Source organism: Oryzias latipes, chromosome 6, assembly GCF_053564925.1.
Source record: "Oryzias latipes strain Hd-rR chromosome 6, Olatipes_Hd-rR_3.1".
Classification (NCBI taxonomy): Eukaryota; Metazoa; Chordata; class Actinopteri; order Beloniformes; family Adrianichthyidae; genus Oryzias; species Oryzias latipes.
The window spans coordinates 30,393,610-30,411,302 of record NC_136242.1 but is presented as its reverse complement, the minus strand read 5'-3'; the positions used below and the strand labels follow the sequence as shown (position 1 = coordinate 30,411,302).

Genomic DNA, 17,693 nt, shown 5'->3' with positions numbered 1-17,693 from the left:
TTCAAACTTAATCTTAAAGGGGTTTAAATGGCTGGAGTACAGGTAATCCTCAAGTAAGCTACTCAGAAATTAAACACAAGAGCTTAAACTTGACAGAAGTTTAATGTTGATCAAGACACAACTGACCTTGAACACAAATCTCAAGAGTCAGTAACTGCCAAAAGCCACATGGAGTGGTCAGAGATCTTTAGCGGCTTCCTTTAGCTGAACCTTTGCCCTGATGGGACTTGCTGGGGTACGGGAACACTGGTTCTTGAGGAACACGCGGTTCTGTTGGGGTGTAGCGGAACTGACTGAACAGCAGCCGTTTCTGGTTGTAGCGAGAGCGAGACTTGAAAGCGTACACTTGATCCTCCTCACTCACTGGAGTGAACTCTGGCTCTTCCTCGTCGTCAGATGAGGAGCTCCAGCTCTCCTGTTCAACCTGGCGCTGGCTGCCTGGAGTGCCAGACTGAGAGCCCTGGGAACCAGACTGTTGAGATCCAGAACCAGAGTAGCTGCCATAACCACTGGACTGTGCAGGTCTCTGATAAGTTGGCTTGGCTGGCTCTTGTTCAGGATAGGAAGCAGAGTACCACATGGGAGCAGTACTGTCTGTAGAGCCTGTAAGGAAACAAGATCAGGTCAGTCATCTGAGAGGAGAACCATCATGAACCAGAGCAGATCCAGTCACCTCCAGCAGTGTTGGTGCCAGCACTGTAATAGCCTTGCGGACTGCTGTAGCCACTGGACTGTGCAGAAGGTTTCTCATAGGATGGAGCTTGTCCAGAGTATAGAAACATGGATGGATCATATCCTTTGAGGAAAAAAGTAGAGTCAACTCCAGCTGCTAAAGTTAAGTACTGTCCAGAGAAGTCATCTTACCTCCTTGAGGAAGACAGGAGATGCTGCCAATGAGCAGACAAGAAATCCACAGAAACCTGCAGACATTAAAGCTCAGCTTAAAGTTCTTGAAAGTGTCCAGTTATAGCAAATTTTTATTAGAAATAGGTTCAAAGGAAACTAAAGATGATAAATAGTCAATCATCTAAAGGCTGAAACTTTGTACCTCATTCTGCTGCAGCTGCTTCACACCAAAGAACAGAAACCTCAGAGACCTGTGACAGTGACTTCCAACTGCAGCATCTGTTTTTATCTGATACTCAGAGCTGATTGATGAATGCAAACAGCTGCTGCCGATTGAGGGAAATTTTGCTGAAGATTTCCTGCAATTCTTAACCATGTTAAACTCATATCAATGTCAGGTAACAGTGCTGACATGAGGAGAGACGAGATGATCAGATTCTGTCTATTTGATTTCCTATCAAACTGAGGGATAATAAACACTTTGATGCCATGGCAACCAGAGATACTGACAATATGTTTTCATTTCCACTTTGTTGGGAGGACTTTTTGTCCAACTGCACAGTTTTATTCACTCTTGTAGACGAGTTTTGAGAATCAAGCAGCCTCTGAAGAATTTACAGAGTTTTGTTTTGTTTCTGGAAGTCTGTGGGAGGAAGACTCCTGTCATGACGGTTTGAACTGAAGGTTTACAGCTGCAAAGATCAAACTATTTCTCTCAGGACCAATAAATTTGTTTTGTATTCCTATAGAGGAAAGGTTGACATTAAATCTTATATTTCAATGAAAGAAAATAAAACCTCTTGCTAAAGACATCCGTGTCAGATGATCATTTTCCATTGCAGCATATTAGCATCAGAACAAAAACACATAAAATGTGTCTGACTTGAAAAAGCCCAGAACCAATCCAAACAGCAGCTTGTGAGCTTTAATGTCTCTTAATAACTGAAATGGACTAAAAGAGTGAAAAGTCCTTAATTTCTTATGCACTGAGGCCAAATGGTCTGGAGATGTTTTATGAGCTCAGATTTCTGTTTGTTTTCATTAAACAAACATTTCTAAGTTGGTTTGATGGGGAGCACTGTCGTCTTCCATTAAAATGTTTTCCCGGTTGAAATCCTAGCTGGGTTCTTTAAAATGTTAATGACAGATTTTGTTTTAAGCACTTACATTGAAAATATGACTTTGCATCATTGGCAAATGTGATGTTTTGTTTGTAACCATTATAAGGGCGCTTGATCAGTTGTCAAGGATGTGTCACATTAATCACATCAATGTTTAGTGAGAGTCTCCGTTCCAAAACATTGGTAGCCATTCACTTAAAGTAAAATAAAATAGAATAATATTGAACATTTTTATTCCTAAAGAAATACGCCTAGATAATTTCCTCCATAACCTTTTTTATCTTCAATTTTATTAAAGTTGAAGTTTATAAGCTCAACAGATCGCGGGCCTTGGAGCAACTTACAAAGGAGAATTTTGAAAATGTATCACCAAAAGGAAATTCCCATGTAACAAACATGAGAATTGTATTTAAACGCGACAAAGGAGAGCCTATAACTTCATCAAACCGACGTTAGAACAGCTTACTTCAAAGATTTAAAAGGCCTTTATTGTCTATTAACAAGTCATGGGAATCATACATAAAGATGGCTATCTTGATCATACAAAAAAATTATTTTGTTAATCAAGACTTTTAAAACTGTATGACTTTCTTCATTTTTACACCTTACAACCTAGAGCCAGTGGGAAAACATTACCATTCAGTATCCGAAAAAAATTCTTATAAATATAAGGAGGCTACAAACTGGGGGGACGTAGGAATTTCAAGATCAAATTGATAAAAAACACAAAGAAGAGCTTCTGTGTGTTTGTCTGTGGCACTAAACTTTGGAATGAGTTAAGCAATGAGCTCAAACAATGTTCAAATATTCAAATATTCAAGAAAATGTATAAAGAAACTCTGATTTTACAATATGAAGATCAAAAGGTGTTTGAATAATTCCAAATACATGTGTGAACTTGACTGTGGTGAAATAATCAAAGCTCTTTTAATTACAACCAATGAGTATTATTGTGTAATGTGCAATGATTTGATTTGATTAATGTATTTATTTCAAGCATTAATTGTAGTCAATACAATAAAGAAAAATCACACAGATTTATAGAACTCATTACAGAAAGGATGAAATGCAAACTGAAGTGTTTTAAATCCAATTAATAAGCTATAGATTTTCTTCACTTGATCTGCAATGTGTAGAAATGATTACCAGGTTAATGTGATAATGTGTTCTAATGATAATGATTTTTACATATATGTTACTTAAAGCGTAAATCATCGTTTATTGAAAATATGTAAGATTTCTTTTTGAGGATAATTAATAAGGTTTCGGATTTGTTAGTGTAAAACTTGATCAGCAGTGTGTAGGGATGAATTCTGGATGAATATGAAGTTGTATTCTGATGGAGTATTACAACTGTTACATGATGTGTGATTCACGTCACAGTTTACTGAAACCATGAATGTTTTCTGAAGATAATCAATAAGAACTCAATGTTACTTAAAAAAAATCAGCACTTGATCTGATCAGAACCACATTATGAATATACAAAATTAACTCAAATAACTCAGTAGGGGTGGGGTTACATAAGATCGCTGCTTTCCACTCCTTTTAGATCAATGATTCAAGTCATGACTTTGGTTAATTACTATAATAAAATGTGACTTGCCTTTGATTTTAATTAATGCATTTAATTATTTCTGTAATTAGTTTAATCTGTTATTGTATCACCCACAATTAAAGCTTGAAACAAACATTTTGTTCTATATGCTTGATACAGTTTAGCCAAAATCTTGTTCCTCTCTTATGCTGTGATGAGTAAAGACAATGTGAAAACAGAAAAGATGGTAAATAACCAAAAAAAAAAAAATCTGATGTGCAATTGGGCACATTGGATTTGACTTCATTGTTCTGCAGAGCAGATTGTGTTCAGCATCGGAGCAGCCTGCTTACCAAGGTTTTAATATTCTCCCTCAAAGGAGAAAAGCAGGGGTTTGAGGGAAGCCAGTGAGCTTTCGTGAATGTCGAACTTTTCCAGTACACACACCCCCCTGGTGATTACGTTGTTCTGATTGAATCAACGTTAAGTGTCAAGAGGAACCATGGGTTCTCTGGGATGAAGTGGTCAAGCAAGTTTCCCGTGCAAAATAATTCATACATTTAGGTTTGAAGGGTGCAGTTCAGGCTCCCCCCCCCAAAATTAGAGCGTTCCTTAGTACTGGTATTTGGATCATTCCCTGCATAGAGTAAACAATTTTAAAGTGTTGTAACAAGATTCTTTAGAACCACCCTCCAGTTTAAGCCATTGAAAAGAGTTTTATCCACAACATTCAAACTTAAATATTTATTTTTTAAAGACTACACAGCACTTGCATTTCAGTAACTGCCACAGAACACATGGAGTGGTCAGAGATCTTTAGCGGCTTCCTTTAGCTGAACCTTTGCCCTGATGAGACTTGCTGGGGTATGGGAACACTGGTTCTTGAGGAACACGCAGTTCTGTTGGGGTGTAGCGGAACTGACTGAACAGCAGCCGTTTCTGGTTGTAGCGAGAGCGAGACTTGAAAGCGTACACTTGATCCTCCTCACTCACTGGAGTGAACTCTGGCTCCTCCTCGTCGTCAGATGAGGAGCTCCAGCTCTCCTGTTCAACCTGGTGCTGGCTGCCTGGAGCTCCAGCCTGAGCGCCCTGGGAACCAGACTGTTGAGATCCAGAACCAGAGTAGCTGCCATAACCACTGGACTGTGCAGGTCTCTGATAAGTTGGCTTGGCTGGCTCTTGTTCAGGATAGGAAGCAGAGTACCACATGGGAGCAGTACTGTCTGTAGAGCCTGTAGGGAAACAAGATCAGGTCAGTCTTCTGAGAGGAGAACCATCATGAACCAGAGCAGATCCAGTCACCTCCAGCAGTGTTGGTGCCAGCACTGTAATAGCCTTGCGGACTGCTGTAGCCACTGGACTGTGCAGAAGGTTTCTCATAGGATGGAGCTTGTCCAGAGTATAGAAACATGGGTGGATCGTATCCTTTGAGGGGAAAAAAAAGTATAGTTAACTCCAGCTGCTAAAGTTAAGTACTGTCCAGAGAAATCATCTTACCTCCTTGAGGAAGACAGGAGATGCTTCCAATGAGCAGACAAGAAATCCACAGAAACCTGCAGACATTAAAGCTCAGCTTAAAGTTCTTGAAAGTGTCCAGTTATAGCAAATTTGTATTAGAAATAGGTTAAAAAGAAACTAAAGATGACAAATAGCTAAATAAAGGCTGAAACTTTGTACCTCATTCTGCTGCAGCTGCTTGACACCAAAGAACAGAAACCACAGAGACCTGTGACAGTGACTTCCAACTGCAGCGTTTGTTTTTATCTGATACTCAGAGCTGATTGATGAATGCAAACAGCTGCTGCTGATTGAGGGAAGTTTTGCTGAAGATTTCCTGCAATTCTTAACCATGTTAAACTCATCTCAATGTCAGGTTACAGTGCTGACATGAGGACAGACGAGATGATCAGATTCTGTCTCCTTGATTTCATATCAAACTGAGGGATAGTAAACACTTTGATGCCATGGCAACCAGAGATACTGACAACATGTTTTCATTTCAACTTTGTTGGGAGGACGTTAGGCCTTTTTGTCCAACTGTACAGTTTTATTCACTCTTGTAGACGAGATGTTTTTTGAGAACCCATGGAAACACTCCTGTTGGTGTAAATTCTGCCAAAAACTCTTTAACATTAAAAATGATCATTTTCTTGAAAGCAAAAAGCCAAGAACCAAACCAAAGACAATCCAAACAGCAGCCCAAGAGCGTCGGCTCCCCTCAAAATTTACAAATTTTATTCATTTCAAACGGACAAAAAAGGTCTGAATTTACAGAGTTGTTTTTCTCTCGAAATTACTGGTCTGGTAAATTTTTAGGAAATTAATCATGAGTTTGTAAACGGTCTGAGGCTAAAATTATGTGAAGTAGATATAAAGATCCCACATATAAGGCCACATAAATGTAATCAAATAGGCTCAAATTGAATTCAAAACTATTGTGACTTTCTTCATGTTGGTCTGATGGTGAGCACTGACGCCGTCCATCAAAAAGCTTATGGGCTGAAATCCCAGCCGTGTCCTTAAGAGTTTGCATGCCTTCACTTCCTGTCGACAGATTTTATTTTCATGCATTTAACAAGATATTATGATTTGTGTATCATAGGCAAATGTGATGTAAAGTTTGATTTTCCATCACTGTGAGACACGTTTAGGGATGTGTCATATTAATCACATTTGGTGAGATTCCTTGTTTAGAAATGGTATGTGTGTTGCAGTGACGTGCAGTCAGGAGAGGCAGGTGAGGCTGTGCCTCACCTGTCATTATGGGAAGAAAAGAGAAAAACTAAATTCAATTATTATATTTAATCAGTAATTTGTGCTTTGCAGTCATTTTCCATTTAAATGTACCATTTTGGGTGTTTTTTCTTTTCAAAATCGCTGAATTTCCGCATTTGCCGTTCAGATACTAAGAAGTGACGTGCGATGAGGCACCAGCCCGCTGAGCCTCACCTTGGATTGCGCAATACCTATGCAGTCAGACAGTACTGCTGTCTCTCTGTGTGTCGGTTCAATCACTTGGACTATATGAGCTGAGTTTACATAATTTAGCAGATGTATATGATGTACAGTGTTTGTTTTTATAAATAACTGTATGTGAGGGACGTGTTTCTTGTGCTGAGCGCTAAACGCCGGCGATAAAGCCGCTGGGTGAGGCCAGCAGTTCTCGTGCCTCATGTTAGGGGGCGCCGGTGAGCCCTGAGATTATGACGCTAAAAAATAATAGAAGTGATAGCAAGCGGCAAGTCATTTTCTTCAGAAGGAGCGGCGTATAGACTTTATTTACAAGTAAAGGTAAGATGATAATTAGGTTTGTGCTTTTTTCTATGCTGCAGTTTGTATATGAAAAAAACATGTTGAAATAATATTTTAAACAAAACACGTTAACTTGTCAATCAAATGGTGAATAAGTTACTCAGTATGGTTCATATGTTTGTAAATCTGACTGATGACGTCAATGCCTCACCAGCCATTAACCTCACAGCACGTCACTGGTTTGTTGAAAGAAAAAGATATTTATTGCTTTTGTTCCTGAAACATGCCAAGAGGGTGTAGATGAATTCCTTCATAACCTTTTTATTTTCATGTTTATTGCCGGTGAAGCTTCAAAGCTCACGGGCTAGGGTGCAATTTACAAAGGATAATTTGAAAAATCTATCACCAAAAGGAAGCCATCAACAATGTAACAACCATGAGAATTCTATTTACTCCCTTCTGTCATATTCATCTCATGTTCCTCACTGTCCCCGGTCAACATTGACCGGTTTTGACTGATCTTAAATCGGTACAAAAATATAAATCACAGAACACCAAATAATCAATGACCTAGCCATATAGAGAGGTCGTGCAGTCTGATGGCCACTGGAAGAAACACTTGTTCCAACACTGAGGGCATGACTGAGTCCCACTGAAGAAACGTCTTGGCTCCTTCAGTTTGCTGCACTTGGTGAGAGCTGCTGTCCATGATTGATATGAGTTTGGTCAACATCCTCCAGAGTCCAGGACAGATTTGGCCTTCCTGACCAGCTTGTTCAGACTCATTGTCCCACTTGTTCCCCAGCAGACAAAGGCCTGAAGAGCAGAGGCTACAGAGTTCTAAAAAGTCCTTAGAAGTTTGCACATTCAGGACCTCAGTCTCTTCAGAAGGTAGAGGCCACTTTGGCCCATGTTCAGAGCATCGGTATTATAGGACCAGTCCAGAGGTGAACACTCAGGTACTTTTAAACTGGCAACCATGACAAATTCAGTTCCCAAATTTGTAGGCCACTGTTCCTTGCACACACTTTGACCACATGACAAATCTTCCAGGCAGTTGTCCTCAAATATGGAATTAGAACCCACTCTCCCTGGACTCATTTAAAAGCCAACTCAACTATGCTTAGACCATTTGTGGTACACCAGTAATCCCCCTTTTTGGTAGAAAAAAGGATTGCTGGATTTGACTGAAGCAAACATTTCCAAAAGGTGTAATATTGCCAGTATAAAGGTTAAAACCCATATGCACCGTTTCAGAGGCAGCCATTTATACATCACTATGCTTCATCTGCACTACAGGGCATTTTCCGTCAAGGATGTTATTCAGTTGACCAGCTTTAAAAATCCACAGATTTGTTTTTCATTCGGTGGGCAGGCTGTCAAGTCCTTTTCCCATTTTTATCCAGATAAGTAATTTTCCATGGGCATTTCCAAAAGAGTTCATTTTAGTATTGTTACAAGAGTTCCATTAGTCATTTGCAGAATAGAGTCTAGAAGCACAATACATTTAAGATTTTAATTTATTCAGAATAAACCAGTCGGTTTCCTCAAAACAAAAGCCTGCAAGACAAAGATGAGTCAGTAAATGCAAGCAGCTAAAGAACACATTGAGGAGTAATCCTCACCAGATCTTAGCGGCTTCCTTTGGCTGAACCTTTGCCCTGATGAGACTTGCTGGGGTATGGGAACACTGGTTCTTGAGGAACACGCGGTTCTGTAGGGGTGTAGCGGAACTGACTGAACAGCAGCCGTTTCTGGTTGTAGCGAGAGCGAGACTTGAAAGCGTACACTTGATCCTCCTCACTCACTGGAGTGAACTCTGGCTCTTCCTCGTCGTCAGATGAGGAGCTCCAGCTCTCCTGTTCAACCTGGTGCTGGCTGCCTGGAGCTCCAGACTGAGAGCCCTGGGAACCAGACTGTTGAGATCCAGAACCAGAGTAGCTGCCATAACCACTGGACTGTGCAGGTCTCTGATAAGTTGGCTTGGCTGGCTCTTGTTCAGGATAGGAAGCAGAGTACCACATGGGAGCAGTACTGTCTGAAGAGCCTGTAGGGAAACAAGATCAGGTCAGTCATCTGAGAGGAGAACCATCATGAACCAGAGCAGATCCAGTCACCTCCAGCAGTGTTGGTGCCAGCACTGTAATAGCCTTGCGGACTGCTGTAGCCACTGGACTGTGCAGAAGGTTTCTCATAGGATGGAGCTTGTCCAGAGTATAGAAACATGGATGGATCGTATCCTTTGAGGAAAAAAAAAGTAGAGTGAACTCCAGCTACTAAAGTCATTTTCTGTTCAGAGAAGTCATCTTACCTCCTTGAGGAAGACAGGAGATGCTTCCAATGAGAAGACAAGAAACCCACAGAAACCTGTGGACAGTAATCAAATTTATGAGTTACACATCAAAAGATCATGTCATTACAAACCAACTCAGAAGCTTACCCATTGTCTATGTACCTTAAGTTTGAATAATTCAACATCAACTTACCTCATTCTGCTACAGTTACCACTAAACTAGAAATCAAAAGGCAGAGAATGCTTTGACACTGACTTGAATCTGCAGGAGCTGCTTTTATCTGATCCTCAGAGCTGATTGTTGACTGAGATCAGCTGCTGCAGAACAGCTGACTTAACAGACTTCTTTTCAAGTTAGCTGGAAACCAACTAACTTGTTTGAAAAGTTTTTAAACTTCTCCTTTGTTTTCAGATTGAGACTCACTTTATCACCCCAAGATATATTTCTATGACCACCATAAAACTTTGCTTTTTTGGAAATGAGGTTCCTGCTGCATCATTTTCCTATTTCTTTATTTTCTGCTTTTCTCAGGATTCCATAAACGTTTCCTGCTTCAGGGATTTATTATTTTTGAGGTTAAACTCCCGGATAATTAAGATTCACATTTATAAATTCTTTGCTCGTCAAAGGTTAATAACTTCAGTAGAGGTTTCTGTTCTCAAAATTAGGTTTTCAAAATGCTATTTGTAAAAATAACGAAACAATTGTTAGCGTCAAACTCACGGCACAAAGTTCAAAAAAGTTTCAAAAACAATGTGTAAACAGGTAATATTTCTGTCAAAGATATGATCAAAAAAACTCTTTAGTTCTTTGAAGTCAAAGTAGTTTTTAACCCGCCAAAAATCTCCAGAATGATTGCAAATATTTATTCAGTCTTTATTAAATTCCTGGAGAAATGTTTTTTTTTTTAAGTCCTTTTAGATCTCGTGATCATTAGGTCATACAAGAGTTAAAAAGAGTCTGTTTTTTTCATATTTATCAGAAAGATTCCAGTTTGTTCAGGAAAATGAAGAGTATTCTTCACATGACGATCAGCCATGGCATCCCACAGGGCTCTGCGATTGGTCCAGTCTCTTAAGTCTTACCATGTTTTTTAACATTATCGACTGGTACAGCATACAGTTTCATTGCTATGTCTATAATACACAAAAACATAAAATATCACCAAATATTTTGGTCGAGTTTCTAGTTTAAATATCTTTCAATACTTGACAAGACTAACTTACTCTGTGTTATGTAACAGCTTAAATCTTGAATATTTTGCATTAATTTTGAAAAATTTATCTTAAAATGTTATAGTCTTATTTTAATTTTTTGGTCTATAAATAACTATAGTTTGACTATTGTACAGCTTAAAATAGGATATTTTGGGGGTAAAATATTAGCATGCATGTATGTATATAAATGTACTTATATCAAAGATATAAAACATTTTTTAACAATAAATGCTTATTTGAGGACATAATAGTTTTTCATTATTTTATTAGAGCAATGCAAGATAAGATACCAAAAATAGTGTTTATACCAAATTTTAAGATTAAATTTGCCCTTAATGGAGCTGGACACCACAATTTATTTAGAAAAATCTACCAAGACAAATTCTACAAGGTCTATTGGCAGATTTTTCTCTCTCATAACAAGAAAAAGTATTCTTCATTTTTTCAACTTCTTTTTAGAAGGATATTTGTACTCACCAATACTTATAAAATAAAAAATAAAAAAATGTAGCTCAGTTAATTAGATAGACTTTGAGCCTTTCTCTAGGATTTTAGACTTCGAACATTTTTTTTTCCTTTTAATTTAATTCCCCCCGGAATGAAGTTGTTGTTTGGGTTCATCATTGATAGCTGTTAAAACAAATTAGCTGTTGGATAACAAGTGTCCTTTATTTTTTCTTTAACCAGGTTTATATTTAACAGTGACAGGGGTCACAGAAGACCCAAATGTAGGAAATCTAAGAAATAAAAGGCAGAAGCTTTAGCAAAAACTCGACTGTTAAATGTCTAGATTTCAGCTCTGATGCACTAGAAGATTTTTTTTCTCTTTCAAATTTGTCTGAACTGTGAGGAAGGATGCAAGATCTTTTAACTTTGTCAAAGACTATGCTTCATGCCACCTGGTTCCAGGCTGCCCTCAGTGATACCTGCCAGCTCGACAACTGCCAATAAACACAGAATGTTAATGATCATTCAGCAGGATTTTAACCTTGAAACAGATTATTGCTTGAAAGTCAAAATATAAGCCATTTTTTCATAGTTTGAAAAACATACAGACTATCAGACTAGCTTTTTTTCTTTCTATTTAATTGTCAGGAGTCATGAAAAATTCAATTCAATTCAATTCAAATCAATTTTATTTGTATAGCCCAAATTCACAACAAAGTCGTCTCGATGGGCTTCGTATAGGTAATTGAAAAAGTTAAAAATAAAATCAAAAGGATAATGAATACATAGAATTCAATAGGAGAGTACTAAATTGAACGAACAAACTGACTAAGCCAAACTGGACATCCCTGCCCTTAGACCCCCTTTCGCGGTTAAATAAGGTTAATGTGGAAGAAAACTGCTCCAAATGTTTTTTTTAATTTTGAAATTAGATTTGGATGTCTAAAGAAACAACTAAAAAAATTAACAACTCTTACATTAAAGATGTTTCAGACTATTTGAAAAAAATTAGTGTAAAAATCAAAGATAAGATGTGTTTTTTTTATAAAATTGACCATCACAGATATACAAAAAAAGAATACTGGACATACTGAAGATAAAATTATGAAAGACTTATGGGAGTGGCAGACGCAGAACAGTTTATATGGGGGGGCAAAAGACTTTGAGGGCATTGATGTTAATATTAAAAGATTTCCTTTAAAAATATTGCTTTTGTTATTTTTATAATGCTTTTAGAGACTTGAATTGACGATTTCTTAATCTTTGTCAATGATACTAATATTGAATTGGGGAGCAAGTGGGGGGGGAGGGCAAAGCTCCCCTGTAGCTCCGCCCCTGACTGTAAGACCTAACTCATAAATAAACTTAATTTCTTTAGAATAAACATTAAAAGTTTGACCTCAGGCAAAGATTCAGAACCAGAACCGTCGTCATTGTCATGTTTTTTTACAACTATGATGTGTTTTTCAGAGAAAATGTATTTTTTTTTACAATATATAGTAACATATTGTAAACATTTCCAATGATGTTTAAAAAAAAAGAACTTTACCGGCTAGTTTTTGCAGAAACAAAAGAACAGAACAAGAAGCAAATGATGAAAGACAGCAAACGAAAAACGCTGGTGAGGAAGAGGTCATATAGGAGGACGGAGAGCACGTCCCCAGCCCGGACTGTCTTCCTTTTTTTGTACATTTTTTGGGTAGAAGGATGCCACTGTGGTCTGAGTTGATTAGACCAATTCTATTTAAATTTTTTTAGAAGACAGTGATGATCTCAGAAAAGAGTTTACAAAGCCTTTGATTCTTTAGTGAATGCTTTGTTTCATCCAAAATTAGACAAATCAGTTAATCTTTAAACCTATTATGAAATTGGAAGGGTGAGGGATTAGACTGAAGGGAATTTAAAGCCATTCTAGGTTGTCCCTGGGTAAATTACAGGCTTCTTCAAATCAGTAGCCGCGGTTACATGGGCAGAATATCTTGATCGGATCAATGGTCGGGTTTAAATTCACCCGTGCACATGGGATCAGAAAACCTTTTTCCGATCAGAACAAACGTTCCCATGGCTCACACTTTCGGTCGGAATGAATCATTTGGGCATGTGCAGTGTAAAAAATCCCCAGATGAGGAAATAGGTCCCGTTCTAAACAAACAGCTGCCACAGACATTTTTTTTTATGCAGCAGCTCAGTAATATACGAGACGATCTTCCAAATGTGCTTTTATTAATATCATGAATATTATGAAGCGCCTGTTCGTTCATCGTTATGTTTAATCCGTGTGATCAGTGCTGGAAGAAGGGTTAGGACAGGCTATAAATACGGGCTTACAACATTAGCCTGATGGACACAAAATCCTGGACCATGAAACCCTGCAATCTGCATCTTGGCTGCACGTAAATGTCTGGGAATAACATCAGTCTTTATTTTGTCGGGACACAACTGGAAACACAAATCCACGTGATTGTTTGAACAGTTTCTCAGGACTGAGCGACATTTATTTCTGCTTCCCCAAACTCACTGCGTGAGCTGGCCGCTCTCCTGAGTCCTGGAGCCGCTAACCCAGAGCGGCGGGACAGCTCGCAGTCTGAATTCTCCCACACATGACAAAACAAACAAAAAAAACGCACACGTAACAAAGCATCCTCCTCCCCTCAGACACGAAGTTATTAATCCGGCTCCTCTGCTCACTCGGGTGCCAGTGGACCGAATGAGCGTCGGGGGGCACGAAGCGCTCTTTCCCCGCATCTCCCTCGTGAGGGGTGAAAGAGAGGGGCGAGAGCGGGGCGAGAGCGGGGCGAGAGCGGGGCGAGAGCGGAGCAGCGCTTTTCACGGGGCGTCCGCAGAGCAGCTGGTCGGTCCCGTATGCGCTCCAAAGCTTTTTCTACCGTCTATGCATGACGTAACCCAGAGCAGTAGTGACACACGATCGGAATGACCGTTTACATGCTCCACGATCGGATAAACGATCAGTATAACCCACCTATCTCCATCGGAAAGAAATTCTGATCCGAACGAGTCTGACCGGGGCAGAGTATTCCGAATGGCGCGTTTACATGACGCATTTTCTTTCCGATCAGGCGTTCTTTCCGATTACTTTTGCCCATGTAAACGCGGCTAGTGTTTATTTTTCCTATCAGCGGTTCCTCCAGGAGTTGCCATAACGGATCACCAATGATTCACACATGGCATTTGGCTTCAGCTTTACTCAGGATGCCGTTCCTGACACAAACCTTTGTGTTGACCTGGGTTAGAGGCAGGCAAACAAAGCGTCTCAGTGTGGTTACAGTTACTCCCAGCACCCAGTCAGGCCCAATGCTGCTGTTTGTCATTCCTATTTATGCAGATTTTAGATCTTTTGTGTCAGAGTCTGTCTGACTCCTGAGTGAAGCCTTTCAAGTATCCCATAATAGTAGGCTGTTAGACATGGAGTTTGTTTCAACAGCCAGATTTGAGAGTCCTTGGCTTTTCCATGAACAAAGGATGAAGGTGAGAAGTCTTCCTCAATCAGCAGCAGCTGCTCCCACTCTGCGATCAGCTCGGAGGGTTAGATAAATGCAGCTGCTGCGGGTTGGAGGCAGTGTCACAGAATTTCAAGCTTTGTCTTGTTAATTCAAAAAGTAAATAGTTTCAGCAGCAGAATGAGGTGAGAACATCTTTAAGTTGGAGTGGTATTTCTTTATTGTCAAATATGTAGCTCATAATTTTGTTCATCTAAAAACTAAACCTGACATGTGGCTTCTAACCTTTTCAAAAGAAACTGTGGGATTTATCTCTAGGCTGACTTTTCTTTGCCCACAGGTTTCTGTGGGTTTCTTGTCTGCTCATTGGAAGCATCTCCTGTCTTCCTCAAGGAGGTAAGTTGACCTTTCTGAACAGAAATTGACTTTAGCAGCTGGAGTTAACTATCCTCTTTTCCCCAAAGGATACGATCCACCCATGTTTCTATACACTGGACAAGCTCCATCCTATGAGAAACCTTCTGCACAGTCCAGTGGCTACAGCAGTCCGCAAGGCTATTACAGTGCTGGCACCAACACTGCTGGAGGTGACTGGATCTGCTCTGGTTCATGATGGTTCTCCTCTCAGATGACTGACCTGATCTTGTTTCTCTACAGGCTCTACAGACAGTACTGCTCCCATGTGGTACTCTGCTTCCTATCCTGAACAAGAGCCAGCCAAGCCAACTTATCAGAGACCTGCACAGTCCAGTGGTTATGGCAGCTACTCTGGTTCTGGATCTCAACAGTCTGGTTCCCAGGGCTCTCAGTCTGGCACTCCAGGCAGCCAGCACCAGGTTGAACAGGAGAGCTGGAGCTCCTCATCTGACGACGAGGAAGAGCCAGAGTTCACTCCAGTGAGTGAGGAGGATCAAGTGTACGCTTTCAAGTCTCGCTCTCGCTACAACCAGAAACGGCTGCTGTTCAGTCAGTTCCGCTACACCCCAACAGAACCCCGTGTTCCTCAAGAACCAGTGTTCCCATACCCCAGCAAGTCTCATCAGGGCAAAGGTTCAGCCAAAGGAAGCCGCTAAGATCTGGTGAGGATTACTCCTCAATGTGTTCTTTAGCTGCTGGCAGTTACTGACTCATCTTTGTCTTGCAGGCTTTTGTTTTGAGGAAACCGACTGGTTTATTCTGAAGAATAAATTAAAATCTTAAATGTATTGTGCTTCTAGACTCTATTCTGCAAATGACTAATGGAAATCTTGTAACAATACTAAAATGAACTCTTTTGGAAATGCCCATGGAAAATGAGTTTTACGTGATGAAAATGACAGAACATTCTGCCCATAGTATTAAAAACAAATCTGTGGATTATTTTTTTTTATATAAAGCTGGTCAACTGAATTACATCCTGTGACTGAAAATGCCCTGTAGTGCAGATAAAGCATAGTGTCGCGCAAATGACTGGCTGTTGCCTCTGAAACGGTGCAAATCGTTCTCAAACCTTTTTACACTAACAATTTTACCTTTTTGAGATGTCTGCAGCAATCCTGTGCTTGAACACCAAAATGGGATGACTGGTGTACCACAGTCTTGGTTAAAATGCTTAGAATAGTTAAGCTCGCTTTTAAATGAGTCTAGGGAGAGTGGGATCTAATTCCATATTTGAGGACAACTGCCTGGAAGGTTCTGTCATCTGAAAGTGTGCGAGGAACCATCAATGGGATGACCCTAGTGACTGTTAAAGAAATGCTTTTGCAGCTTTATTAGATGATGGGTTGTATGTAAATAAGCACACCCTGGACCTCGTTTTAACCCATGGTATAGAGATCAGCCAGCTGAGTGTCCTTCCTCTTAACCCCATCCTTTCTAATCCCTTTCCAGTTTACATAAGAACATGCTACTGCCCCAGTGAGTAAGAAACAACTTAGGAGAACCTTTATCTGTGTCTGAGTTTAAACCCACAGTTCAGCCAGTACTTTGTGACATTCTGAGAAATTACTGAGTCCAGCTCCCATAGTATCGGTCCTAGTATAAATGACCAGTTTGTTAATTATGCCTTGCAAGCCCTCAGGAGTACACTTGATGTTGCCCCCTTGAAACCTAAGTTCGTTAGACAAAACTGAGTGGTACTGTGGTTTAACGCTGAAACGCGTTCTCTTAAACAAGAAAACCCGTAAGTTGGAAAGAGGATGCCGCCGATCCTGTTCAGAGCAGTCTCTGAATACCTGGAAACATAGCCTATTAAATTACAAAAAAGCTCTGCGTAGAGCTAGAAGCCAGTACTATTCAACCGCAATATCGGACAATGGAAATTATCCAAGATTTCTTTTTAGCACTATTGCTAAAATAACTCGCACTCAGAGCTCAGTAGAACCACATGTTCCTGTTTCTCTCAGCTCTCATGATTTTCTTACATTTTTCGATAGTAAAATCTCATATTAGATATAAGTTGAATCAAGTTATTCCTACTATCAGCCCAGAGCAGGCTGAAACGACAGAACTGGAGGCATCCATAGAAATCTTTTGTAACATTAGACTGCTTCACTGCTGTGGATCAAGCGGAAATAGCATCAATTATTACGTCCTCCAAATCCTCAACTTGTATGTTAGACCCAATTCCCACTAGACTTTTTAAAGAAATCTTTCCCCTAATTGATGATTCCATATTAACGATAATAAATACCTCTCTGGAAACAGGTAATGTGCCACAGTCTTTGAAATATGCAGTTGTCAAACCTCTTCTGAAAAAGCCCAGTTTGGATCCTAGCATCTTGGCCAACTATAGACCAATATCAAACCTCCCCTTTATTTCTAAAATCCTAGAAAGAGTTGTAGTTAAGCAGCTTTACTGCCACCCACAGGACAACAGCCACTTTGAAGACTTTCAACTGGGGTTTAGACCTCACCACAGCACGGACACTGCACTAGTTGGAGTCTCTAATGACTTGTTATGGCCTCAGAAAAGGGACTACTTTCTATTCTGGTCCTGTTAGACCTTAGTTCAGCCTTTGACACTATCGACCACAGTATTTTACTCCATAGATTAGAGGATGACATAGGGATCAGAGGATCTGCCTTCCAGTGGTTTGAATCCTGTTTATCCGACAGGTACCAGTTTGTTAATGTAAATGGACAGTCCTCTCATTGTCCTCGAGTTAACTACGGAGTCCCACAGGGCTCAGTTTCAGGACCCCTCCTGTCTATGCTTTATACGCTTCCCCTAGGAAACATAATCAGGAAACACAGCATTAATTTTCATTGTTATGCTGACGATACGCAGTTGTATTTATCCATGAAACCTGACCAGAATGACAATATAAAGAAACTGAATGCCTGCATCAGAGACATCAAGACCTGGATGACAATTATCCTCTTGAACCCAGAAAAAACTGAGGTCATTGTACTTGGACCTAAAAACCTCAGAGATACTCTGTCTGCTCAGATAGTCTCCCTGGATGGCTAAGTATAGCCCCCAATTCTACAGTTAGAAACCTTGGGGTTTTATTTGACCAGGATTTATCATTTAAAGCTCA

At 39.9% G+C, this 17,693-nt stretch overlaps 3 protein-coding genes across 6 annotated transcripts; 1 reads left to right on the top strand and 2 right to left on the bottom strand.

Moving 5' to 3' along the window:
- Window positions 1–83: 83 nt before the first annotated feature.
- LOC101164475 (uncharacterized) lies at window positions 84–1,310 on the bottom strand. Its single transcript, XM_004069796.5, has 4 exons — window positions 1,049–1,310; window positions 865–920; window positions 674–796; window positions 84–603 (listed from the first exon to the last, which is right to left on the bottom strand). The coding sequence occupies exons 1-4, from the start codon at window positions 1,051–1,053 to the stop codon at window positions 188–190; spliced, it is 600 nt and encodes a 199-aa protein (XP_004069844.1). The 5' UTR covers window positions 1,054–1,310; the 3' UTR covers window positions 84–187.
- Window positions 1,311–4,233: 2,923 nt separating this feature from the next.
- LOC101162121 (uncharacterized) lies at window positions 4,234–9,360 on the bottom strand. Of its 4 annotated transcripts, none has more exons than XM_011476423.4 (5): window positions 9,243–9,360; window positions 9,068–9,123; window positions 8,874–8,996; window positions 8,382–8,803; window positions 8,259–8,316 (listed from the first exon to the last, which is right to left on the bottom strand). In XM_011476423.4, the coding sequence occupies exons 1-4, from the start codon at window positions 9,245–9,247 to the stop codon at window positions 8,388–8,390; spliced, it is 600 nt and encodes a 199-aa protein (XP_011474725.1). In that variant the 5' UTR covers window positions 9,248–9,360; the 3' UTR covers window positions 8,259–8,316; window positions 8,382–8,387. The 4 variants fall into 4 exon arrangements, with proteins under 4 accessions (XP_011474723.1, XP_004069839.1, XP_011474725.1 ...); XM_020703694.2 differs by having other exon boundaries at window positions 9,181–9,315; XM_011476421.4 differs by lacking the exons at window positions 8,259–8,316; window positions 8,382–8,803; window positions 8,874–8,996; window positions 9,068–9,123 and adding exons at window positions 4,234–4,736; window positions 4,807–4,929; window positions 5,002–5,057 and having other exon boundaries at window positions 9,243–9,351.
- A 4,986-nt stretch (window positions 9,361–14,346) lies between these two features.
- Window positions 14,347–15,373, top strand: LOC100049339 (uncharacterized; the record flags this gene model as incomplete). Its single annotated transcript, NM_001104753.1, is given in 5 exon segments — window positions 14,347–14,357; window positions 14,513–14,568; window positions 14,637–14,759; window positions 14,830–15,251; window positions 15,317–15,373. Coding segments are annotated over 4 exon segments (600 nt in total). The 3' UTR covers window positions 15,246–15,251; window positions 15,317–15,373.
- Between the last annotated feature and the right edge of the window lie 2,320 nt (window positions 15,374–17,693).